Genomic DNA, 26,654 nt, shown 5'->3' with positions numbered 1-26,654 from the left:
AAGCACGGAGTAGGGCTTGTTCACGTTCAGGCATTGCTTTATGAGCTTGTGTCAGTTGATGTTGCCGACTCCCTGGTGATTGTATCACAGTGAACGTTAACCAGAGGTCTTCTGTTTTGGATGTGCTGCGTGGACCACACGCGCAAGAGGAACCCTCCAGCCATGTTGGTAGGTACGTATTAACCCTTCCCTCGTATGGGCCCTGTCGTTTTGCTAATCCATTGTTTCCTGTTTGAGTTTTCTTACTCTTAGATTTTGCGATCTTAATTTTATGTATTTAAAGCTCTTTTCCCTTGTTTCTTCCATTGTTTTAGTTCATACTTAGCCCCTAATACTGAAAAAACAGTTCCAACTCCTTCTTTTGCATTATATTTAAATATCTGACTTAGAATTTGTGATGCACATCTGGATTATATTTATCCAGACTGCCATTGGCTTGTTCTACAGTCACTTGGGAAATATTATTACATTTTTCCTTCTTTTCTAATGCTTGTCTTTCAGTACTGAGATTTTTGTGTACTTGGACCTATGTCTAGATGTTTTGATCTTTTGTTTAATGTTTCTGTCCAGCTGCATTGTTAATAAGTTGTCGGTACCGACAGAAGTAGTAAGATTGAGTGCCCCCTCAGTATTGTCCCTGCCCCTGATAAACTACCCTAATGTGGGGCAGAGCTTGTCATTACCCATTGTTCCTCCTTCTTAAAACTTCTTTTTATGATAACATCTTTCATTTCTGGATGCTTTCTACACTCATAAAATCCTATATTGAGACATCCTGAATCTGGCCTATGGTATGGGAAAAGAATAGTGGAAAACCTGGAAAGCCTGAATAAAGTCTGTGGTATAAAGTCCAGTGGGCTACATTGTGCAGCATTAATTAGGAGTCTAAGAAGTACTGTGTGTCAGCCACACTTACTGTGGGATTATTTTGCAGCATATACAAATACTGCATCCTTATCTCATATACCTGTAACTATGTTCTATGTGAATTATGTCTCAATTAAAAAATAACTTTTTAAAGGAAAAATTAATAACTTTTGATAATTATACTTTTTATTTAAGAAGTTAACATTAGATACATCTGGGTAAAGGGAATGGGGACTGTACTGTTTTTGTAAGTCTTCTGCAAGTGTGGAATTAATTTGAAATAAAAGATTTAAAAGATGACATTGAAATTCTGTTACTTATTTATATATCCAAGAAGTATTTATTTACTTATTTTTAAAGATTTTATTTATTTATTCATGAGAGACACAGAGAGAGAGATAGAGACACAGGCAGAGGGAGGAACAGGCTCCATTCAGGGAGCCCGATGTGGGACTCGATTCCAGGACCCCAGGATCATGCCCTGGGCTGAAGGCAGGCCCTAAACTGCTGAGCCACACAGGGATCCCCAAGAAACAGTTATTGAGTATCAATTTTATGCAAAGCAATATCTAAAATAATTTGTCAGGGTGCCTCAACTGGGTGGCTCAATTGGTTATGTGTCTGACTTTTTATTTTGGCTCAGGTCATGATCTCAGGGTCGAGGGACTGAGCCCCACGTCCGGCTCCGTGCTTGGCAGGGAGTGTGCTTCTCCCCCTCTCCCTCTGCTCCCCACCACCCCCTTTGTACTCATGCACTCTCTTTCAAAATAAAATCTTTAAAAAATAATAAAATAATTTGTCATCTGCTCCTACCCTTTTCTGGCTGCAGCTGCCGATAGTTCAGCAAATAGGTCCTGTGAGTCTAACTCCTTAGAGGAAAGTAAGTAGTACCTATCTGTAAAGATTCAGATGCTGAACTAGTAGTTTAAATGATGAGTGCAGGGGATCCCTGGGTGGCTCAGCAGTTTTGCGCCTGCCATTGGCCCGGGGTCGTGATCCTGGAGTCCCGGGATCGAGTCCCACGTCGGGCTCCCAGCATGGAGCCTGATTCTCCCTCTGCCTGTGTCTCTGCCTCTCTCTCTCTCTCTCTATGTCTATCATAAATAAATAAAAATAAATCTTTAAAAAAAAATGACGAGTGCGTATTCTTAGCCTTTGGATGACACTATTTTTTAAAGATTTATTTATTTTTTTAAACCGACTAAGCTACATAGGCGCCCCTAGACGAAGCTTTTAAATTAGTACTAATCACTAACTTCGTTCTAAATTGCGTAAACCCAAACTTCTCATTCAGAAAATACAAGGCCTTCCCTGGAGCCTTTCTGTCTCCAGGCTGTGATGCTACTGGGAGGAAGCACTGTTGTGCACCGATCACAGTTCTTGTGGTTCCGTGTGCTAGGGAGAACCTGTCCTTCATCCCTGTGTTCTCCTGGTCATCCTGTCCCTGTGCAGGGGCTTCCTGAGTCTGCCCCATGCCCTCTCTCACCTTGTGTTCCCCCTCAACCTGCAAGGACTGCCTTCAACTGACTCTGCTTCTCTTTGAGCCCAGCATGCTGCCGCTAAAGAGAAAACAACTCTTCTTGTGTCGTAGGCATGTTCTACAGCTGTTTGTATGCATAGTGTATGGTAAAAGTGGATTAACGTACATCAAAGAATAGTAAGACTTAATGCCATTCTTGTTAAAATAAAACAAAATCGCGAACTGGGACTGAAAAGGAATTTCTCTAATAAGGCGGAGCTACTAGTATCCTGTAGCAAGCATCATACTTGTAATTGTGTTTATTTATGTTTGATAAAATACATCTACCAGTAACCTTCAGCAAGTGTCAAGTTAATGGTGAACTATTATAAGATTCCTTTGCAAAATCTGAGACAAGGATACCCACCATTCCTACCTGGCAGTGTTGTGCTACAGGTCCCAGTGAGAGGTGAGCATGGTTTCTCAAATATACTAGAAACCACCAGCCAGAAAATAATACATAAAATAAAATCCCTTTCTCAAAAGAAACAAAAAGACACAGTACCTAGGGAGAATCACAGAAAGGGTGCAAAAATTTTAGGGAGAAAACTTTGTTACATAGAAGATATAAATGAACCAAGTTTATCCGAAGAAAGACTTAGTATTGTAATGATGTTTCTTCTCAAATTAACAAAATTTCTTCCATTTTCATGGATCTTGGCAAACTAATTTTAAAATTATTATGGAGGAATAAATGAACAAGAAGAGACAAGACGAGTTTGAGAGGAAATGGGGGACTGCCCCAGCCTGGCAAGCGGCTGTAGGAGAGAGGAGCTTGCCGACATGGCTGCAGGGTTGGGAGATGGTAGCTCCTTTTGTATTTTGTTTTTGTTTTTCTTTTTATTTGTTGAAGTTTTTTTTTTTTTTAATGTTTTATTTATTTATTCTTGAGAGACACAGAGAAAGAGAGGCAGAGGCACAGGCAGAGGGAGAAGCAGGCCTCATGCAGGGAGCCCGATGTGGGACTTGATCCCAAGACTCCACATCCTGGGCGAAAGGCAGGCGCCAAACTGCTGAGCCACCCAGGGATCCCCTGGTAGCTCCTTTTGAAAAGGAACAGCAGTCTCCAGCTAATAATAGAGGGACAAAGTCCTGAAGAGGACACTGTGGAAAGAGGTCTTCACCCTGCGCCTGCTTGCTGAGTCAGTTGGTTCTTCTCAGAAGGGGCCTCTCTCAATGGCTCTTAGATCCACCTCTAGAACTCTTGTGCAAGCACACACATGGTTATAGAATGTTTTTGAGAAACTGTATCTTCTATATTTTTAAAAATTTAAATTAGATTAATTAACATATAATGTATTATTGGTTTCAGAGGTAGAGGTCAGTGATCCATCAGTTGTATATAACACTCAGTGCTCATCATATCATGTGCCCTCCCTCATGCCCATCACCCAGTTACCCCATCCCTAACCTTCCCTCCAGCCACCTCAGTTTGTTTCTTAGAGTTGATTCTCATATGGTTTGTCTTCCTAATTTCATCTTGTTTTATTTTTTCCTGTCTTACCCTACAATCCTGTTTGTTGCTTAAATTCCACATATAAGTGAGATCATATGATAATTGCCTTTTTCTTTTTATTTTTTTTTATTTTTATTTTTTTTGATAATTGCCTTTTTCTGATTGACTTATTTAGCTCAGTGTAATACCCTCTAGTTCCATCCACTTTGTTGCAAATGGCAAGATTTCTTTTCTTTTCTTTTCTTTTCTTTTCTTTTCTTTTCTTTTCTTTTCTTTTCTTTTCTTTTCTTTTCTTTTCTTTCTTTTCTTTTCTTTTCTTTTCTTTTTTTTCTTTCTTTTTTCTCTTTTCTTTTTTCTCTTTTCTTTTCTTTTTTTCTTTCTTTTTTCTCTTTTCTTTTCTTTTCTTTTCTTTCTTTTCGGTGGCTGAATAATATTCCATTGTCTATATATACTACATCTTCTTTATCCATTCATCTGTCCAAGGACATCTTGGCTTCTTCCACAGTTTGGCTGTTATGGACATTGCTGCTATGAACATTGGGGTGCAGGTGCCCCTTCAGATCACTATATCTGTATCTTTCGGGTAAATACCGAGTAGTACAATTGCTAGGTCGTTGAGTAGCACAATTTTAACTTTTCGAGGACCCTCCATACTCTTTTCCAGAGTGGCTGCACCGGCTTGTGTTCCCACTAGCAGTGTAAGAGGGTTCCGCTTTCTCCATATCCTCACTCACCAACATGTTTTTTCTTGACTTACTCATTTTAGCCTTTTTGACTGGTATGAGGTGGTATCTTGTGGTTGTGATTCATGTTTCCCTGATGCCGAGTGATGTTGAGCAGTTTTTCATATGTTTGTTGGCCACTTGTCTGTCTTCTTTGGAGAAATGTCTGTTCATGTCTTTTGCCCATTTCTTGATTGGATTATTTGTTCTCTGGATGTTGAGTTTGATAGGTTCTTTATGGATTTTGGATACTAGCCATTTATCTGATAAGACATTTGCAAATATAGGGGATCCCTGGGTGGTTCAGTGGTTTCGCGCCTGCCTTTGGCCCAGGGCATTATCCTGGAGTCCCAGGATCGAGTCCCGTGTCGGGCTCCTTGCATGGAGCCTGCTTCTCCCTCTGCCTGTGTCTCTGCCTCTCTCTCTCTCTCTCTCTGTCTATCATAAATAAACAAAAATAAATCTTTATTTTTTTTATTTTTATTTTTTTTAAAGATTTGTTTATTTGGGGTCTTTTCTGGTTCCATACAAAATTTTAGGATTATTTGTTCCAACTCTGTGGAAAAAAAAACAACAACATGATATTTTGATAGATATTGCATTGAATGTATAGATTGCTCTGGGTAGCATAGACATTTTAACAGTATTTGTTCTTCAAATCCATGAGCATGGAATGTTTTTCCATTTCTTTGTGTCTTCCTCAGTTTCTTTCATGAGTGTTGTTTAGTTTTCTGAGTGCAGATCCTTTGCGTTTTTCGTTAGGTTTATTCCCAGGTATCATACGGTTTTGGATGTAATTTTTTTGGGATTGATTCTTTAATTTCTCTTTCTTCTGTCTCATTGTTAGTGTTTAGAAATGCAACCGATCAATGAAACGAAGAGCTGATTCTTTGAAGGAATTAATAGGATTGATAAACCCCTGACTAGACTTATCAAAAAGAAAAGAGAAAGGACCCAAAAAAAAAAAAAAAAAAAAAAAAAAACCCAAATACATAAAATCATGGATGAAAAGGAAAAATCACAACCAATATTGAAGAAATAAAATTATAAGAACTATGTTATGAGCAACTATATGCCAACAAATTAGGCAATCTGGAAGAAATGGATGCATTCATAGAAACATATATACTACCAAAACTGAAATAGGAAGAAACAGAAAACCTTAAGACCCATAACCAGCAAGGAAATTGAAGCATAATCAGAAATCTCCCAACAAATGAGGCCAGGGCCGGATGGCTTCCCAAGGGAATTCTACCAAACATTAAAGAAGAATTGATACTTATTTTTCTGAAGCTGTTTCAAAAAATAGAAACACAAGGAAAACTTCCAAACTCATTCCCCAACTCAAAGACCCCACCCACCAAAAAAGGAGAATTACCAATATCCCTGATGAACACAGATACAAAAACTCTCACCAGTATACTAGCCAATAAGATCCAACAGTAGTACGTTCCAAGGATTGTTTACCATGACTCAGTGGGATTTATCCAGGGTTCAACATCCACAAATCAGTGTGATACACCACATTAATAAAAGAAAAAGTAGTACGTTCCAAGGATTGTTTACCATGACTCAGTGGGATTTATCCAGGGTTCAACATCCACAAATCAGTGTGATACACCACATTAATAAAAGAAAGGACAAGAGCCAGATGATCCTCTCAGTAGATGCAGAAAAGGCATTTGACAAAATACAGCGTCCTTTCCTGATTAAAACTCTCTGCATCATAGGGATTGAGGGAACGTACCTCAATATCATAAAAGCCGCCTATGAAAGGCCCACGGCGAATAATCATTCTCAGTGGGGAAAAACTGAGAGCTAAGATCAGGAACACGACAGGGATGCCGGCTCTCACTAGTGCTGTTCAACATAGTCCTAGAAATCTGAGCCTCGGCAGTCAGACAACAAAAAGAAATAGAAGTCATCTGAATTGTCAGAGAAGAAGTCAAACTTTGACTCTTTGTGGATGACATGATAGTCTAAATGGAAAAACCAAAAGACTCCACCCCAGAATTGCTGGAGCTTATACAGGAATTCGACAAAGTGGCAGGATATAAAATCAATGCACAGAGAAACTGTACCATTTTATACCATTATTTTTTTTTTTACCGACTTTTTCCCTTTTTTAAATTGAGTTATAATTTACAAATAACATCTTCGTTTCAGGCACTCAACATAATGATTCAGTATCTGTATATACTGCTGACCCTTGAACAACAAGGGGTCCACTCACACACGAGTATTTTCTTAAGATGGGATAGTACTGCAAACGTATTTTTTCATATGATTTTTCTTAATAACCTTTTTTTTCTAGCTTATTATAAGAATATAATATGTAGTCCATATAACATGCAGAATATGTGTTAACTGAGTGTTTATGTTATCAGTTAGGCTTCTGGTCAACAATGAGCTATTAGTATTTAAATTTTGGGAAGTCAGGGTTGTATGTGGATTTTTGCCTGTACCAGGGGTTGACGCTCTTAACAATTTGTGTTGTTCAAGGGTCGACTGTACTATGATCACCACAATAATTCTAGTTAATATTCATCACATTGCATAGTCAGAAAAAATTTTTCTTGTGATGAGGACTTTTAAGATCTATTCTCTGGGCAACTTTTGAATATGCAATAAGGTATTGTTAACACAATGCTGTACATTTTCCCACACGACCTTTATTTTGTGGCTTAGAGTTGATACATTTTGACCCATTTCACACACACACAACCACCAGTCTGTTCTCTGTGTCTGTGAGCTTGGGGGGTGTGAGAGTGAGTGTGTGTGTGTGTGTGTATGTGTGTTTAAGATTCCACATGTCAGTTAAAGATCCACTGGAGAGTTATCCATGTTGTCACAACAGGCACGATTTCATTTCTTTCTGTGCCTGAATAATATTCTTGTGTGTGTGGTTTTGATTTGTGTTACCCTGAGGATCAGCAGTGTTCAGCTGCTGTCAGTCTACCTGCCGGCCATCTTCATGTCATCTTCGGGAAAGTGTGTGTTCATAGGTTCTGCCATTTTTTTAAATTTATTTTTTATTGGTGTTCAATTTACTAACATACAGAATAACCCCCAGTGCCATCACCCATTCACTCCCACCCCCCGCCCTCCTCCCCTTCTACCACCCCTAGTTCGTTTCCCAGAGTTAGCAGTCTTTACGTTCTGTCTCCCTTTCTGATATTTCCCACACATTTCTTCTCCCTTCCCTTATATTCCCTTTCACTATTATTTATATTCCCCAAATGAATGAGAACATATAATGTTTGTCCTTCTCCGACTGACACTTCACTCAGCATAATACCCTCTAGTTCCATCCACGTTGAAGCAAATGGTGGTTCTGCCATTTTTTAATTGGATTGTTTTTCTCTTGGTTATTGAGTCGTAGGTCCTTTATATGTGTTAGGTATTAACCCGTGTACCCTGATTTTTTAAACATAAAAACTTTTATTTTATTATTTTATTTTAACTATATATAACATTGCTTCATTTTTTTGATGATTATATAATAATTCTTGGTATAGCTGTATTATAATTTAGCCAATCCCCTAACACTTATGTTCAGATCCTTTCTGGTCTTGTTGTGAACAATGCTAGGATGGCTTTCCTGTCTTGTATATATATATTATTTCATACATGTCTATCTATAGGAGGAATTTCTGGAAGTGGAACCGCTGGCTTCAAGGTGTACATGTTTCTATGTTCAGTAGACGTTTGCTCCCCGAGGTGGCGCTCATTTACACGTTAACGTGTGACATACCTTCCGCCAAGCCCTGTCCCGGTGAATATGACAGATACAGAATGTCATTTTGTGGTTTTTCTTACTAGGTAGGATTTTTAAAACTATATTAAGAATATATAGAATTTAAGTTAGACCTTTTGGCTACATATGTTACAAATGTATTTCCCAGATTAGCATTTGTGATTTTTTTTTAAGATTTTATTTATTTATTCATAAGAGACACAGAGAGAGAGGCAGAGACACACAGGCAGAGGGAGAAGCAGGCTCCAGGCAGGGAGCCCGATGGGGGGCTCGATCCGGGGTCTCCAGATCAGGCCCGGCTAAAGGCAGGTGTCAAACCACGGAGCCACCCAGGGATCCCAGCATTTGTTATTTTAACTTTGATTATCATGCTGGTTTTCTGCTATATAGAAATTGCTATATAAATATATATAAATTTTATGTAAATTTTTCAGTCTTTTCTTAAATCACTGTGGCTTTTGTTTCATCTTAGGAAGGTTTTTCTCACACCATGATTGCTCTCCCATATTTTTCTTCTAATAATTTTGTGGTTTTCCTTTTATTATTTAAATCTGACCTATTCAAAATTTACTTAGGGGTACAGACTAAGGTAGGACTCCATCTTTATTCTTTTTCAAGTGAATGAGCCCCTTGTCCTAATGTCGTGTGTTGTTTGAACGATCTTTCCCCCACTAATTTGAAATGGCACTTTGGTTATAATCAGAATGTGAATTTTGGTCTCTTTCTGGACTTTGTGTTTATTCCATTGGGCTGCTGTTCATGTACAAGTTTAATTATTTTGGCTCTAATGTTTTAAAATCTGATATTATGAGCGCCTGTGTGGCTCAGCAGTTGAGCATCTGCCTTCGGCTCAGGTCATGATCCTGGGGTCCCTAGATCGAGTCCCATATCGGGCTCCCCGCAGAGAGCCTGCTTCTCCCTCTGCCTGGGTCTCTGCCTCTTTCTCTGTCTCTTATGAATAAATAAATAAAATCTTTAAAAAAAAATCTTATACTACCCTGAAAGAATTTTCTTGAGAAGTTCTTTTTTAATTCTACACAGAACTTTAGAGTTAACTTGTGCCCTTTGTGGTGACACTTAAATTATCTTAGAGGCAATTTGGATTTTGTTGTCTTACATTTAAATATTAGGCATGTCTTTCCATCTGTTTATTTTCTCTTGTGTCTGTCACAAGCCACAATTTTTTTCATACAGACCTTGTCATTTTTTCTACTTACCACTATGTATTACTGTCTTTCTTAATACTGTTATAAATAATCGAGGTCTTATGTTAAATCTCTGGTGTTTTTGGCTTGTATATTTGAATGCTATTAATTTTAGTATATTATTTTGTATACAGACAATTGATTACATTATTTGGTTATTCAAAATAGTATGTCATCTGATTTTCTTGTGTTTTCTGGATATGTAATCTGCAAATAATGATCACTTTAAATCTTTACTAACTTTTACACCCATTTCTTTATTCCAGCTGTGCTGGTTATTACCTTTGGCAAAGTGTTAAAAACATCATTGAATATTCCTAATCAGGTTAAGGAAGTATTGATTCGTTCCGTTTTGTCAGGGGTGGGCTGTTGAATTTTACTAAATGCCTTTTAACACATACAGAAATCATCATGATTTCTCCCTTTTGATCTATTAATGGGCTGAATCCTATTTCTAGATTTCTTCATAATAATAAATCTTCGGAGAAATCCTGGAATTAAACACTTGGTTATGGTATATTACTTTGATTTTTGAATGTATTAATATATTAACATCTGTTTTATATTAATGATTGATATTATTTTGTCTATTAAAATATTTAATTTAGGATTTTCTTATAGTGTTCTTAGAGGACACTAGTTTTTTTGTGTTTTTCTTGGTAGGGATTTGTTACCAATTATTATGCTAGATTCCTTGCTTTCCTTCTTTATTATGTGCCAGAAAAGTTTAAATCACATTAGAGTTGTCTGGCCTTTAGGAGTTTGATAAAATTGCCTTGTGAATATATCCCTAGCTAGTGTTTTTCTGAGAAAGCTCTTTGCCAACTTACTCTATTAATTTCTTTTGGAATTATCCATTTCAAGTATTCTGTTTCTTTCTGTGGTCCAGTTTTGGTCATTTATATTTTCCTAGAAAATTAGTGTTTATCTTCTATTTTTGTGCATAAATGAACAAAGTAGTTGCTTATAATTATTTTAATTTCTTTGTTACATATGGCTGTGGCTCTGTAGACATTTCTAAGTTTATGTTTTTGTGCTTTGTGTCTTCACTGTTGATTAGATTAGCTAGTGATATGTCTGTTTTTCCCTTAGAGGCTCTTGGACTAATATTAGTTTTCAGTTGTTGTTTTTTAAATGGCACTGCTTTAGCGTTTATGTCATTGTGCTTAGATTTTTTTTTTCACTTTTTAGATAACCTTTTTGATTCACTAGTTTATGAGTTTTCCAAAAATAAGATTGTTTTTTTTGGAGGCACCTGGGTGGCTTAGTCAGTTAAACATCTGACTCTTGGTTTCGGCTCAGGTCATGATCTCAGAGTCCTGGGATCAAGCCCTGCATGGGGCTCTGTGCTGAACACAGATGGAGTCTGCTTGAGGGTCTTTCCTCCTCCCTCTCCCTCTGCTCCTTCCCCTGCTCACACACTCTTCCTCTCTCTAAAATAAGCAAGTGAGGGACCCCTGGGTGGCTCAGTGGTTGAGTGCCTGCCTTCAGCCCAGGGCGTGATCCTGGAGTCCTGGGATCGAATCCCACATCGGGCTCCCTGCATGGAGCCTGTTTCTCCTTCTGCCTGTGTCTCTGTCTTTTTCTTTGTATCTCTCATGAATAAATAAATAAAATCTTAAAAAAAAAACAAGTGAATAAAATAAAATGAGTTTGTTTTTGTGTCCAGGTTTATGCTCAACTTTAATGAATTTTTCTTGGACCTGTTGAAGGTATGTTTTGAGTTTCAGAATAAACTTAACTAGATCTGCCTTGTTAATTAGGTCTTCTGTATGAATACCTAGTTTGTCTGCCTGGACGTTTTTGTGGCTGGAGAGAAGTGAAGTCTTATAATTCTGTATTCCTGTCAATAGTTCCTTTATTTCTCACAGTCTTTGCTTTATAACAACCTATGCCCTGTGTGTCTTTTTTTTTTTTCTTTAATAATTCTTGTCCTGGATTCCAGTCCTGTTCACTGCATGTCAGTCCTGCTTTGTTTGGATTGCATTCTTGTGCCTATGCCCGTTCTTGTGCAGTTTCTCTGAGGCATGTGAGACATGTATCGTGTAAACCGCACGTTTTTGGTGTTGTGATCAGTCTGTTTCATACTGTGGAGTTTAGCCAGTTTGTATTTATTACACATTGGTTTGGGTCCTGTCATCATATGTTCTATGCTTTCTGGTCCTGTTTTTTTTTTTTTTTTTTTTTTTTAAGATTTTATTTATTCATGAGTGACCTGGAAAGAGGCAGAGACACAGGCTGAGGGAGAAGCAGGCTCGGCTCCCTGAGGGGAGCCCGAAGTGGGACTTGATCCCGGGACCCTGAGATGGTGTCCTGAGCCTAAGGCAGATGCTCAACCACTGAGCCACCCAGGCGTCCCATGTTCCTGTTGTTTCTTTTGGTGTTTTTATGTTTTACCACATAATGTGTTTTTTTATGAGTTTCTTCAGATGGTTACCTTTGTCATTTTAGGTGGTATACTTCACTCTTGAGATCATTTCCATGAACAATGAGGACATTAGGACATGTTGACCTCGGCCATCCCCCTAACCCCCTTCCCACACTGGAGTGGATGATTTCTGCTAGCACTGATTTCATACATCGGACTGGAGCTGCCCCCAGCTTTGTCCCCTCTGGGTCAGTCGGCTAGGATGACAGAGTCACGCATCCAGTTTTCTCTCGCCTGGTTGGTGGTGCTCTCACGTAACTTTGTCAAAGCTGAAGTATGCTCCTCCCCACCTCTCCTTCTTAGCCCTCCCGCTAACTGCATTGACAGAGTAGAGCCTGTTAAAAGTTTATGATCTCGTAAAGAGAAAACACTTATCTTCTATAAACTGCACGTATATCAGTCCTCAGCTGGGGTTCACCACTTTTCTTTGTTGACATGTACCCTTGAATTTGGAAGCTGGTTCTATGATGAACTCTTGCATTTCTGAAATGATTTGTTGTGAATGCTTTGATACTGAAATGTCAGATGAATTTGGTATAAAAATCTGGTGTGCTGGTGAATTTCCTCAAGGACTGTGCACATCGCCCCCACATGCTGCACACGCAGCACCTCTCTGGGGGCTGTGGCTGGCCAGGTTCGCCTCGTCCTGTGTCTTGTGTCTGGATGTCCAGTGGCTTCCTGGTAGAGGGTGTTGGGATTTGAATGGAAAGAATGGGAAAATAGCACTCATTCAACCATATCTGTAACATTTTATTTCCTTAAGAAACAACCTATGAAGCAAATATGCCATCACATTAACATGAGTTCATAGAATTGGTGAATACAAGGGACCCTGCAGCAGCATTCTCTGTGGTCCAGAGTGTGTTTGAAATAATACACTTTTAAAGATTAAATAAAACACCATGTGACATAAATCAGGGAGTCGTGTATGCATTAGTGATCCAATCCAAAGTATATTTCATTGAAAATCACATTTTTGCCTTATTGATCCCAGCATGCATTCTCGTTTCTTTATGTCGACAGCCATTCATGTAATTCTTATCCATCCTTTAGTGTCCTTTCCTGAGTTTTGAGTCAGAATATTTTATATTCTGAAGTCTTGTGACTAGAGATGGTAAAATTCTAAATTGAAAATTTGCAGAGTGGAAGTTCATGGCAATTGCTCCAGAGGCCAGAACTACATGTTAGCCTACAATCTGCTAAGTGATTTTTTTTTTTTTTTTTTTTTGCTGATTAAGGATTATTTTGAGCAAGTATTTTTCTAAATATACAAATAGAATTAAGGTTGAAAATAGCATGATAATTAAACTTAAGTATTCAGGACTCTGTTTCTTCAGTACAGCCTCAGAAGAACAAGCTGTTTCAAAGGAGAAAGAAGTCGCCTCTGTTTATTTATTTAAGTATTATGGAGTCCTAAGGGGTTTTTAAATCTGTTTTTCCTCTGTACTCAGGTATATGTCTCGAGTCCACGGTATGCATCCAAAAGAGACCACCCGTCAGCTGAGCCTGGCTGTGAAAGATGGTCTCATTGTCGAAACCCTAACAGTGGGCTGCAAAGGTTCCAAAGCTGGTATTGAGCAGGAAGGGTACTGGCTGCCAGGAGATGAGATTGTAAGTATATTGTGTTTGATCAACTTGCAGGTGTTGACTTTAAGTCTTTAAATGTTATTTAACTACAACCTATAGCGATTCAGTTTTAGAAGTTTAGGGATAGTTCACTTCAGTGTTTCTTATTAAAGTGAAGGGCCTACCTTGACAAGATGGATAATTTCCTCCCTCTTTCAGGGAAAACTTACTCTACAAAGAGCCTACTTCCTCTTTCTAGGTTACCATGAATCTGAAAAATAGAACACGTAACTAGTGGTTTTCTTTAGTAAACGTTAGTACAGATAATGCGGGATCATGGTAATGCCATCCAGACAGAGGGAAGGGGAGTCTGTCTTCCCCAGGAAAGCTGCCCCTGAGCTGGATGTCATCTGCATCCAGAGCCACCTGTCAGGGTCCCCTTGGACGGTGTCCCCACTGACAGTGACCATAAGCCTGTTCGGTGACACTCCAGCAGAAATCAGGAAAGACAAAGTTAATTTTCTTTCTATTTTGCCTACTTTTTACTTTGACTCCCCATCTAAGTGAGGACATTTTAATCTTTTACTGTATACTTGTATACTTGGGCACATAGAGAAACGGATTTGTTTTTTAGGTAAACATTGGTTTCATGTGTAATATTTTAATATTCCTGCCTTTATTTGCCTTTGATATTTCTAATACCTTGATTAGAAAAGTCTTGATTTTTGCTAAGGAATATCATTTAAAGATGATAGGTTTCAAATATAATAGATACAATTTTTGGGGGGGGGTTTTCTGAAAGAAATCAATTTAGTAAGTAGGTGTTTTGAGAGTGTTTATTATGGATTCTCTAAAATGATTTAAAAAAAATGACAAAATCTTAAAATTGGTTCTTTGTGGGGACATTTCCCAAGAATTGTGAAATGTATTTCCCTTTCCGGCTCTATGGTGGATGTGCCAGCACATACGCTCGCCGTCAGGTGTCAGAGCAGGAAACTGACAGCATGTTTTCTGGGGCAGCGGTCCAGGGAGCAGCCCCAGCATAAATGTTAGAGGAGTTGTTCAGTTTTAATCCTGTGCGTATCAGTTTAACACATGCCTTCAAAGTTATAGGAAAGAAAACGCACATTTTCCACAAATAAAAAACATGGAAGAAAAGACGTTTAATTTCACTGCTACCATTCGATCTGTGTGCACTAGAAGTGCTTGAAAACTTAAGTGAGAACGTTTCTATTATAATAATATCTCTGTTCACTTCCTCTCAGAAAAGTAGAGCTTTGTTGCCAATAAAGAAACTTTGGGTGCCAAGTCCTAATAATTACAATGTGAGGTGATCTAAACCTGTCTCCAGCCAAACATTGATCATTGATAGCTTATTATATACTGAGAATAATCCAGGTAATAGAAAATTCTAATCCCAAACACTTGGAAATTTATAGACTTAGTTTGGAAGGCTGTCCTAGTAATTAACCCATAGTAAGTGCAGCTGAATCCACAGCATTTTGGTTTGTGGACCACGTATACATTTTCCATGCAAGAGATTTTACCTCTTACCTTTTAGGATTGGCCTTCCCCTCTAAGCTTTCTTCCTCTTCAGGTTGGAGTTTCTCTCTTGGCTCCCACGGGCAGTTAATGAGCTGCCCCACGTTTACTGCTACGTTAGATTCTGTATTCTGTGTTTAATGTGTATGTGTCCTTACTGCACATATTTATAGCATCCTCCCTTTTTCTTTTTTCAAGATGAAATTTTATATACAGATCAAACAACCAGTATACAAGTTCTATTAATTCTGGTTGGTTCTTTTTTTAAGATTTTATTTGTTTATTCATGAGAGACAGAGAGAGGCAGAGACACAGGCAGAGGGAGAAGCAGGCTCCCTGTGGGGAGCACGATTGGGACTCGATCCCGGGACCCTGGGATTGTGACCTGAGCCAAAGGCAGACGCTCAACCACTGAGCCACCAGGTGTCCCTCTGGTTGGTTCTTACAAACATTTTTTATACTAAGTATGCATGTTACAACTACAACTGGGTATACAAAAATTATGCCTAGTTTATAAAATAAGTACTGCAAGTTCAGAAGCAGTGTAGTGTGGCAGGAAGAGGTCAGGTCTTACATGTTAATAGAGTTTCCATTCCACTTCACGCGTTTATTTTGTTGTGTGACCTCTGATCCTCATTCCTCGCCAGTAATATGAGCCTATTAATATGTATTTCACTTGATTAAGGATTAAGTGAGATTATTTATATAAAGTATAGAACCCTGTACTCAAAGCAAGTTTTGGCTAGCAAAGAAATATGCTTAAGAAATGCCTATATATAGTGTAGCAAAAGCATATACATTCCTTACTAACCACACAAGCAAAATTCTCATCAGGGTCTTTTTACTTTTTAACCTGTATCTTCAAACACGAGATTTGTAAGGAGTTTTCCCTGAGACACTGGATTTGTTAGAGGTCTAGCTATGAAGTGATGAGATGGTGTGTGTATCTCAAACCCGTGACAGGGTTAATACCTGCTCCCAGGGCTGTCATGCTCCCATGTTTGTGCACTTATATAACCCTAGAAGGACACATGGCAAATGAGTGGCCCGGGCATGCGGGCCACTCTGTATGAGGCCCGTTCTGACCCGCACAGCTCAGGAAGTGAACTCTGCCCCCACTGCCAGCAGCGTAGGGCAACCAGATGTCACCCCTAGTGAAACCAGCGATAGGAAAGGGCCCCCTGTTCTCCCTCACACAGAGGTGTTCTGTGGGCCAGAGACCATCCCACGTGCTGGCATTGCAGTCTGAGGCCCTCATGGTTTCTGCACCTTGTACACGATACGATTCTCCGAATATTGAGTCCTTAAATTGAAAGAAACATGTTACTCATCTTGTTGACTTGACTTTCTGACTCACTACCAAGAGGAGAGGTTGACTAGATATACATGGCCTTGGGAAGGAAAAGGATAAAGTTTCTTGCTTGCTCATTTTTAAACCTTTAATTGGAAGTTAAAATACTCTTTCCTTGGGAAGTTCTGTCATTTGAAAAATCGGTGGTAAAGCTCTTCTTTTCCTTCTATAATCTCTAAAATTAGGAGCTGTAGCTCAGAAAAGGGGAAAAGCTGATCTCCCTTGATAAGTCCCCAAGGTATATTCCTGAGGTACCTTGTATCAGCACAGAGATGGGACTGTTTCTTTACTGCCATTATGGTGGGACGACGAGGTGCCCTACGCCACTCCATGGTAGCTGACCAGGAACCTGTTGGTGTCACGTTTTTTATTCTACCTCCGTTGCCTTTTCTCCCGATGCTTATTTTAAAAAATTGATACAATTGAAAGATACACATACCTCAAACATTATTCCTATTAAACCTAGCTAGCAGTCACGTAATAAATGCCTAACGCTAAGTCACAGACTGGCCTCCATGGCACTGAGACTCCTTCTGCCAGACTGGAATGATTTCTAGACATCTTGGATTCTGATCCCCAACCACCGCTAGAGCTCTGTCAAAGTGGAGATTCATTGGGAGAAAGTATGACAGAAGTAGGCAGTGGATAAGCATCTTCATGGTGGTATTTTAAGTTGTGTCCGTTTGAGAAAGCAGAATGAAAGCCACAATTATTAAAAATGAGGCAACTCTCAGTTTTAAATGGTTTGCTTAAATATTAGTCATCAAAGCAGCACAAGTATTGGTATGAAGCCACTTTACAATGGCAGTCTTGCTGAACCTGGGAAACACTCTTGTAAATTTCTCCAGTTCTCCTACATTTCCAGACTTGTGTGACATTAACATTCACTCAAAGTATCAAAAATTCTTTTTGAGATGGTTTTCAGAGCTTTCAAAATTATCTCAGTCAAGGCCAGTAGACCCAGGGCACAGAGTGAAACTTGGTGGTGTGTGACCGTTCAACGTGTCATTTTATCACGGTTTTTTTCTTTTGATTTTTTTTTTAAAGAAATATTGCATGCTTTCATAGATGGCTCCATCATCTGCTTGCGCTAGAGAGAGGTGCATGGAGGTCTGTGCTCACTCCATGTTTGATCTTCACATCTGGAGAAATCTCTTTCTTGGGCAGAATTTTACCATTTGCTGGGCTGAGTTTGGCATTTAGTAGCTCCCTTTGTAGTAAATACATGTTAATTTCTTAGGACTTAACACTTCTGACTCCGGAGGTGTTCACTAGACATAGGAAGGTCTCGTAAAAGGGTTGAGGGTAATCCCGTAGGGCAGGCAGCCTTGTGCTAGGGATCATGTGCAGATAAAACATCAAATATGTGTTTCGATACTGACACAGTTACACTACTGTCTATTTCCATGACTTCCTGCTTCCTTCACGGCTCCTGACACCAAGCTTTGACGGCCCTGGTGTTTCACAGATGCATTTGATCTGACGCTGACTGATTTGGTTAGCAGCGTAGAGGCTGACCTCAAAGCGCATAACAGTGGCAGGCACTGTGAAGCCACTGTTTTTACTCAGCTCCCAGATCTGGACTAGGATTCCCTTTCTTCTTTCCCTACTGCCATCTCAGAGTCAGTGCATTTGTAGAGCAGCCACCCTGTGACCCCTGGCGCTGTCACTTCAGCCCTTGTACGAGCTCTGCTGCTGGGGAATCAGACGCTCCTACACACAGGAGCTCAGGTTGTGGCTGCTGCACCCTGCTTCAGTCTGAGTGGTTTCTTCCCACAGAATCCAGCTGGTCCTGCCAGTACGCAGGACATCATGCTGCTTTTAAAGTCAGTCTAGGTGAAAAGACAGAATTCTTTATTTTTTGCTTTTTCTCATTTATTTAAGGTTTTTATTTCAAGAAGCATAATTAATGAAAATACACATTCTTTGAAGAGATCACATGTTCTACTGGGGATATAGGGATTTAGTCTTAATTTACAGAGGGGGAAGATATACACTTTCCCCATCATTCTGTTTTTCCAGATTGACCTGTCTAAAAGCAGCTGTGGTTTATATACCTCTTGATACTTGGCTAAGTTCACATCTTTTAGATAAGAGGTAGGACTGCATCTGTGTCTTTTCCTTCAGAAATCACACCATTATACAGCCATGGCAAGAAGTGTTCTCTTGATTTGCTCTTGAAAAAATATTAAGAGAGGCTGCTGAATTCAAGCAGCTTGACTGTCTTAGCCCGTTTCCTAAATACAAGTATTGAAGTGAGAAATGCTTTTTAAGTTTAGATCTTTACATTTTTGTGCTTTAATTGTCATAAATTAATCAATCATATGTTTTAAATACCCTAAGTGCAAAACTTATTGCTCCTTGGATACCACTGATTGTTTTTAAGTGAAATGTATTTTACTACATTTATGCTAATTATGTGCACATTTCTTCCAAAGATCCATTACCTGTCTCAGATGCAAAGATATGTACAAAGCCACTTATTTAAGAAGTAAAGTATTAAGTGTGATTATAAACTAAAAATCAATTATACTATGGTTCTATGTGTATTCAAACTGTTGTGTACTTAAAAATTATTTTTGATTTGGTAAAGAATTTTCATTCTATTCACTGAGTATTTTGGGTCATGCTATCCTGTTATATTCTGTTCAGCTTTGATTGACTGGTTTTGTATGCGTGTGTGTGTGTGTGTGTGTGTGTGTGGTTCCTTTTTTTCCCTCCTTCTGTCTTAATTCTAGTTCACTAAGCAGTGTTAAAGTAGTTTTATTTTTAACAAAATAATTAAAATTATTGGAAATATCTAATCATCAAATTCTTAGCTCTCAGTGATTAACTAATTTTGCATTGTATCTATGTTAAAGTACCACATCAAACACATATTTGATAAACTGAGATTTATCTGCTCATTCAGTGTAAGTAGGGGAGGACTTTAAAAGTTAGTATCTCTTCTGAATGTGATGAGGGTGGACTACAGTTTGGGAGACGCAGTTGCAGACATAGCCCTCCCAGTGAGCCCTCTCGATGCGGTGCTGCCTCTGAATCAAGTCAGCAGTATCTCTGGCTCTGTCCAGCTTACAGAAGTGCTGTGTCAGCTGTCTCAGGAACTTAAAGTTGGGAGAAAGAAGCTCACATGGGCACTGTTACAAACACCATGTTGTGTTTGTGCACTATAGCAGGCAGATCGTCTCATTAACCAGCAAGCGTTTTGTGAGTTTTCATCCTTACAAATCCCTATAAACGAGGCATTATTATTTTGTTCGTTTTACAGATAGAAAATGACCCACAGAGAAGCTAAGTATTGTTCTCCTAGATCACAGAGCCCATGAAGGCCGGAGCCAGGATTTGCACCATTGTGGCTCCAGTCTTAACCAAACGCTGTCCATGGTGATGGATGTAGGTCAACGGGCTGCTTCTAGATGGGGGACGGTTTTGTTCTAGGTTCTGGACACAGCTGTGTGAATCTCACACTGTGGTCAAGTATTGAGTTTACCATGTTCACATTCATCATTCCCAAGTTTAAAAAAAAAAAAAAAGAAAAAAAAAATCCAGCCTCAAACCAGTTTCAGATCTAAAAGACATATATTCATGGTCTCATGCAAATTTACGATGGCATTGAACTGAATTTATCAGTAAAATGTTTTCCTAACATCACTGTAGGTTTCATGGCACATGAATTCTCTGAATTTTCTCTTTGTCCATTTGTAGCTTTTGTGTTAGTGTAAGAATTTCCTCTTAAACTAGTAATGACTCTTGAGTTTGCATGCTACTGTCTTTTCATTGATGATTAGCACATTCGTAGATTTTCAACTGATATCATCTACAAAATAATGTAAGTTGTATAGCAAATAATAGTTTGTGTACAAAATCCCTTTAGCTCTGTGTATTGCCTGATTTGAGCAAAGTTGTAGTAGAGAGACCAAGATTATTTTGTTTTTATTTTGAAAGGCCTACAGTATGCAGCCTTTCTCCAGGACAGCAGCCCCAAACAAGGTGAACTAATTTTGCACTATGTTATTTTACTTTATAATTCTGCCTTTTTTTTTTGTATTACATTTCCATCTTTTTTTTTTAAGGCTATCTTAGTTTATTCTTGCTAGAGTTATTCATTAAAATCATACTGTCTTTACATTGCTTCTAGTCTTGGATTTTATGCTAGTAAGTTTGCATTTTTAAAGCTTTCTGAAGTATTGGAGTGTCCTTTCATATAATGTGCTGTTGACCAGGCTCTGTCTAGAGTAGTTGCTGACACCTGGGAAAATCCAGTAAAAATGCATGCTTATCTTTTTGGCATACATTAAGTATTAGTCAAAAGTCCTATATCAATGGATTCTGTTTACTAAAAGACAAACTGTAGGCAACTCTGCCTATAACAAACATGCTTATATGATTTATATCCATAACAACATTCCCTGGATTAAAAATCTATTAACTTTTGAACTTGACTTTTGCATTTGTGTGTTCTGAGCAGCTGCTGCTGTCGTGAACAGAATGAACAGCACATACATGCTATTGTATGAACAGGTTTCCACGTATTCCTCTACTTTTACTTTGTTTGAGTTATAGTTTCATTCTTACAATCGTTGTGGAGAACTTCACTCTGGTGAAGAGAGATGCACTTCCATCTGCATGTCTCAGTGGGATGGAAAGAAGAGGGTCAGAGGAAGGCAGGAGGTACCAGAGATACCTGAGCTGTGTGCCAGTGGTATGCTCTCCTGCTGCCTTGTCTTGACCTGAGTGCCTGCCATTTTGAGAATTAGAGGAAGATGAATTACTGCAAAAAAGAAAAAATCAAATGATGAGGGATGGCAGTTTCTTTTGTTCATAATGAATCAAATATAAGCCACCGAAATCCTTGAAGATGTTTCTGAACAGCTGTGAAGAAAATATTCTGAAAGGCTCCATTTCGAACTGGGAAAGAGTTTGGTTAATTAAAAATAGAACAAACTGTGTTATCCTTACTGAAAACCAATTTGTCAACAGTTTATGAGACAAACTTATAATAGCCAAAGTGCAGCTTCCCACACGAGCCCTGTGAGATGGGCGCCCTCAGTGACCGTTGTCACGGCCATGCACCACACACATAGTCTGTGTCCAACTTGGTGAGCTTCGTTTCTTCTACCATGGGCACCTCAGGGTTTTGTGTTAACTCAGTATCTTAAGTACTCTGACTGAAATCACTCCACCAAAGTAAGTTTGCAGCGTATCTACATCTTCAGCAAATAACCAGAAATAGTCATGCTTTTTTATTACTTTTGTCAATATAGATTTTTTTTAATAAGCAAACCAAAAATTTACATTTTTGTGGAATTTAGTAATGTCCTCCAGCCATGACCCTGAATATGGGTAGGAAGACATGCATTTGGGAGCATAAGTGACTCTCTTCTCTTTTGAAGGCCTCTCATGAGGTCAAGCAGTGACAGGTTCGGACCTTAGGTACCATAGGGGAGTCAGTGCTTCCTAAACAGGGGCCAGGCTGAAGCCCATCTGTTGGGGGAGTAACTGACCCAAGTGAAAACATAAAAAGTGCCCAACCTCAGAAGCAGACTGTAGACAGTGATTTATGAAAAGAAAAATGACGACGGAGCTTATGCCTGGACTTTCAGGGTCCCTGTTGAAAGTGGCCTTGATTGCACCACGTGTGGGCTTGACCCTCGTTCATTCCTTAACCACATCTGCAGAGGAAGGTGGAGAGTTAATCCATCACTCTTAATACAGGTATTTTTTTTTTATAAAAGCAAAGAGTGATATTTATGAGGAATGAATTAATGAATTACTTCTAAATTAAGACAACTGATGACATCTTTCTGTTTCTTGTTAAATGGCATTGGCTGTACAAACACAGAGTGTAACAGAGAATGTTTAAGAGCACCTGCCCTTATGCTCATTTGTTTCCAGGGATAGTCCCAATAAGAAAACAGGCCTGCTGCTTTTTTGTTTCATTACATTTATGGTAATGTCCTTTGGAGAATGTGATTAAACCCTTAGTTTCACATTTTCAATTTATTTTTCCAAATTCAACAGACCCTGAAAATTTGACAACTGTCAGAACATGGACATTCTGATTAATGTTATTTTCAATAACGCATCCAATACCATGGATGAGAAGCTAAGAATAGTGAGCATCACCATTTATTACTATTCTCTCTGTTCTCACAGCGTGCTAAGTACTTACTGTATTTTGTTTAAAGTGCAGAACAAAACAGAGGTTTGTTTATTGGAAATATGAAGTTATAGGTGTTGGTTTAGGGTATTCAGTTTATTGAATAAATTATTCCATAGATTATATTTTAAAAACTGAAAGATAACATTAGAACTGGGATTGGCTCTGGACTTGCTTCATTTGGGCTGGTTTTACTATCAGATCACCTTAAAATATTCTGATTATTAATACTGTTTAGGAAAGAAATTCAAAATTTAAAGGGGCAAATTTCTAGGTATTTTTTCCCTCTTGTTTTAACACAGTAAATGTCTAAAATTGTTTTTAATGCCTAACTTCTGATGGACTTTAGTTTCAATTTTGTTCTTAGTCATTGCAGATATTGACAAAATGTCATACAAAATTATTTTGTATTTTTTGTAGGACTGGGAAACAGAAAATCATGACTGGTATTGTTTTGAATGCCATTTGCCTGGAGAGGTGTTGATATGTGACCTGTGTTTTCGTGTGTATCATTCCAAGTGTTTGTCTGATGAGTACAGGCTTAGAGACAGCAGTAGTCACTGGCAGTGCCCAGTATGCAGGGTGAGTACCTATGAGCTTTCATGTGCTGGTCAGAGGGTTGGAATTCACTGATAATAGCTGTGCAAGATACCCCAGGTGGGCGTGCCAGGTGAATGGATGATGGACTGGAGGGTGGGGGTTATCTGCTGAAATGATGGTGAATGAACACAGCACTCTTTAGCGCAAACCCCAGAACACCTAACATATTCAGGGTATGGACCATAGAAAGTTCCAGTCACATAAAAATATGCTCTCTGCCCTGTCACACTTGCCTCTGGATTGTGTGACTCCTGTCATGGCTAGCCTTTGGAAATCAAGGAACACCAGGTTCGCTTCAATCCGTCCTCTCCACTGAGAAAACACAGCCAGCAAAAGGCATGTTGTTGGAAAATTTTGTATCTACTTCCCATTTTATATCCATGTAATGTCACCTTTATTTTCTGTTATATCATGGGTTAGTTGATTCTTCACTTGTATTTTATTTGGAGGGTGGAGGGATGGGGCAGTTGTCTCTAAAGCATTCTAATTACTTAAAGCAAAATGAAATAGTCTGGTAGGATAAATAGGGACTTTACCACAATTATTTTCCTTCCTGTTACTTCCCTAGTGAGAAGTATAACGGACTGTGCTTGTTGGCTGTAGAACGTGGTATGTGTGCGTACAAGTGATGTGTGACGCCTTCAGAGTATATTGCATATGGCGTTGATGGTGATTAGTAAGGGGTTATTTTATTGCAACCTCTATTGTTTTGTATTTGTATTTACTATGATCCATATTTGAAATCACACAAGTTGCCTAGGTTACTGATGGGCTCAGTTGCTGAATATACTTTGTATTATTCAGTTAAATATTTGTTAATAATGTAAAAGAGTTGTATCTTCATAATATTTTCCTTCTTTAGTTGCATCTTAAATAACCTGCCAGGATGATGAGCTTCTAGTATTGTCTTAGTAATTTTGGCTTAGTAATTTCTTAGTAGACTTCATCTCACCACAACTGTACACTTTCTGTTTATTACCTAGGTACACTTGATCTGACCAGCACCACTGTCCACACTCATGAAATACCTCAGTGTACTTCCCCTCAGTGGTACTACTGTACAGCCTCCATGTATTACCTCAGTGTACTTCCCCTCACTGGCACCACCGTACACGCTCCGTGTATTACCTCAGTGTACTTCCCCTCACCGGCACCACCGTACACGCTCTGTGTATTATTACCTCAGTGTACTTTCCCTCAGGAGCACCACTGTATACCCTCAGTATGTTACCTCAGTGTACTTCACTTGGTTTAATTGGGGGTGTGAGAACTGTATTAATATTCATATTCTTATGGATTTGACTATGCATTTTAAAAACAAATATCTGTTTTCTTATAACAATTGACACGAGTTCTTAATGAAATCTGAGGAACAATAGCAATGGCAGTAAAAATACAAAAGAACTGGGTTGCTCAGGAGGGATCTGGAACTCAGGTAGTTGCTGACAGGCAGGTGTCTTTACAGCCATAGCTTTCATAGTACAGACTTTGAGCAAAAACGCTAGGTAGGACTTTTGAAGATGGGTTAAACTGTATTGTGGATATTTTATATTCCTGAGAGGAAATTGAACAATTACACTTGTAAAGAAAATGTCTAATGCTACTTTTGTAGGAATTCACTGTCAGGTTGTCAAGTCCCATTTTCCATGTGTTTGCTCTACTTTTACTGACCAGATGGTTTTTGTTAAATTTCAGAGAGTTACCGGATCACATAGGAACACGGTAGCCGCAGCAGAGCTCAGCGCACCTCATCTGTTTTACTTTCTATCCTTTGGTTTTCCTTTTGTCCTTGTCAGTCTGGACTTGCCCATGTTGTGAGAGAGTTAAGCTTGCTGCGGGGATGCGGAGTCAGTAAAAACTCATGACTCCACACTGGTTTCGTAGAGCAGAAGTCACTCTGGGAGGCTCAGAAAGCCTGCATCTGGGTTGGGGATGGGGAGTTTTATTTTGAGCTTTAAAACATCTAAAGAAATAGTTGTTTCTGTGTAGGATCTGTTCTATCGTTTTAATCTTTACAGTCAAGAAAAAGATACATGCTTAGCGGTATCCGGGAAGAACCGGTATTCCGGGAGAAGGGGTAATAAGAATCTTGAAATTCTAATGAGATTTTAAATATCTTGTAGTTGATTTGTTTTTTTAAACAGCGTCAAAACTTGAAGTAAAACCATTTTTGTGATCTAAAAGGAGGCGATCTAAATGTTCTTGCACTTAATGAGCCAGAGAGTCTATAGACTGGGACCAAAGAACGTGGTTGCAGATCAGAATAGTCTCTCCAGTCTCCTTTCCAATCAGGGCTTAGAAAGAGCGTAGATGAACCACTTACACTCATGACAGATTTTGAAGATAAGATGCCCAGGGCCATATTCCAGTGCAAGTTGAAATAGTAGGTGGAAGTCATCCATTACTACCTAAACTTGAGGATTTCTAGTATTTTACAGCAATTGGAAGACTTTTGTTCCTATTATGTATACTCTGTCCACTCTGGCGATGAAAATGTCCCTGAGAATTGGTCTCTGTCAGCCAGCAGTTAGCCTTATCCAGATTTGCTTCAGTTCAAGTAGCTTTGTCTCCTGTATCGGACTACCTCCAGATATTTTAAGAAGGCAATGATAGGAAGTTTTCTGTATTTAAAATAATTTTATTAACATTCATAATCTCAAGAATCTCACGACCCTGAGGATATTTCTTTGGAATATCTGCTTTTCTAAAAAATAATTAAACTGTAGAGACACAATAGATTGTTCTTGAAAAGTAACCTTTGAATGTCATGTTAACATTTTGCTCTGAAAAAAATTCTAGTAACGTACTGTTTAGCACTCTAACATGGAACTCTCCTTCATTACAAAAAGGGAGGGAGTTAAAATTATTTCTTTTATAGTTTGCTATGAAAAATTCAAATAATTTAGAGAAGGATAAGTTAAAAATGACATTTCCAGAAATTGTATGACACAGCAGGTGGATGTCCTCACAGACCCCTCCCCGTGTGCGTGTGTGTGTGTGTGCCCATCCATTTGTTCTGTGTTTGCATAACTTCAAGCACATGACCGAATGTAGTGTGTATCCGCACAGGTCAGCACTATCCCAGGTTTCTTTACAAGGGTGTTGCCTCAGTTTACTTCCTCCTGATGCACATTCCCACCATCCCCACTATCCTGTCTGATCAGCAGGATCGCGCTGAAACTCTGTCAGGGGACTCGTCCCACTGTGCCCAGAACCATGACACTTGAGAGCAGTCGTCTCGCTATGAGTTACTTCTGTGTGCAAATGAAGTTTGTATTTTGTTATAGTCAAGTGTATTTGAATTTTATATGCCTAAAATAGCCATGAATATTTCAGGAAAAAAATTAGAAAATCATAACCTTTAAGTGAAATAGCTTTTAAGATTTTATTTGTCTAAAAGATAAATCTGTAATACACAGTGTAGTCAGTTGTATCTTTTAAAAGGAAAGAAACTTAACGTATAAATAACATATTTATGTCA

General features: G+C 38.7%; 1 protein-coding gene across 18 annotated transcripts in view; it reads left to right on the top strand.

The window, feature by feature from the left end:
* The window catches only part of ZMYND11 (zinc finger MYND-type containing 11), a 129,851-nt gene that overhangs the window by 69,254 nt on the left and 33,943 nt on the right, over positions 1-26,654 (top strand). For 9 of the 18 annotated variants that reach the window (XM_038530242.1, XM_038530235.1, XM_038530236.1 and 6 more), the window contains exons 4-7: positions 91-172; positions 13,406-13,565; positions 20,359-20,403; positions 22,994-23,155. In XM_038530242.1, the coding sequence (XP_038386170.1) occupies positions 91-172; positions 13,406-13,565; positions 20,359-20,403; positions 22,994-23,155 (449 nt within the window). Of the gene's footprint in view, positions 1-90; positions 173-13,405; positions 13,566-20,358; positions 20,404-22,509; positions 22,529-22,993; positions 23,156-26,654 lie in introns of those variants that run through there. The other 9 variants (XM_038530245.1, XM_038530243.1, XM_038530250.1 and 6 more) reach the window with 6 other exon arrangements.

The sequence above is a fragment of the Canis lupus genome, chromosome 2 (genome assembly GCF_011100685.1).
Source record: "Canis lupus familiaris isolate Mischka breed German Shepherd chromosome 2, alternate assembly UU_Cfam_GSD_1.0, whole genome shotgun sequence".
Classification (NCBI taxonomy): Eukaryota; Metazoa; Chordata; class Mammalia; order Carnivora; family Canidae; genus Canis; species Canis lupus.
Note: the sequence above shows the minus strand (reverse complement) of the source record. Positions and strands in the feature narration are given on the sequence as shown.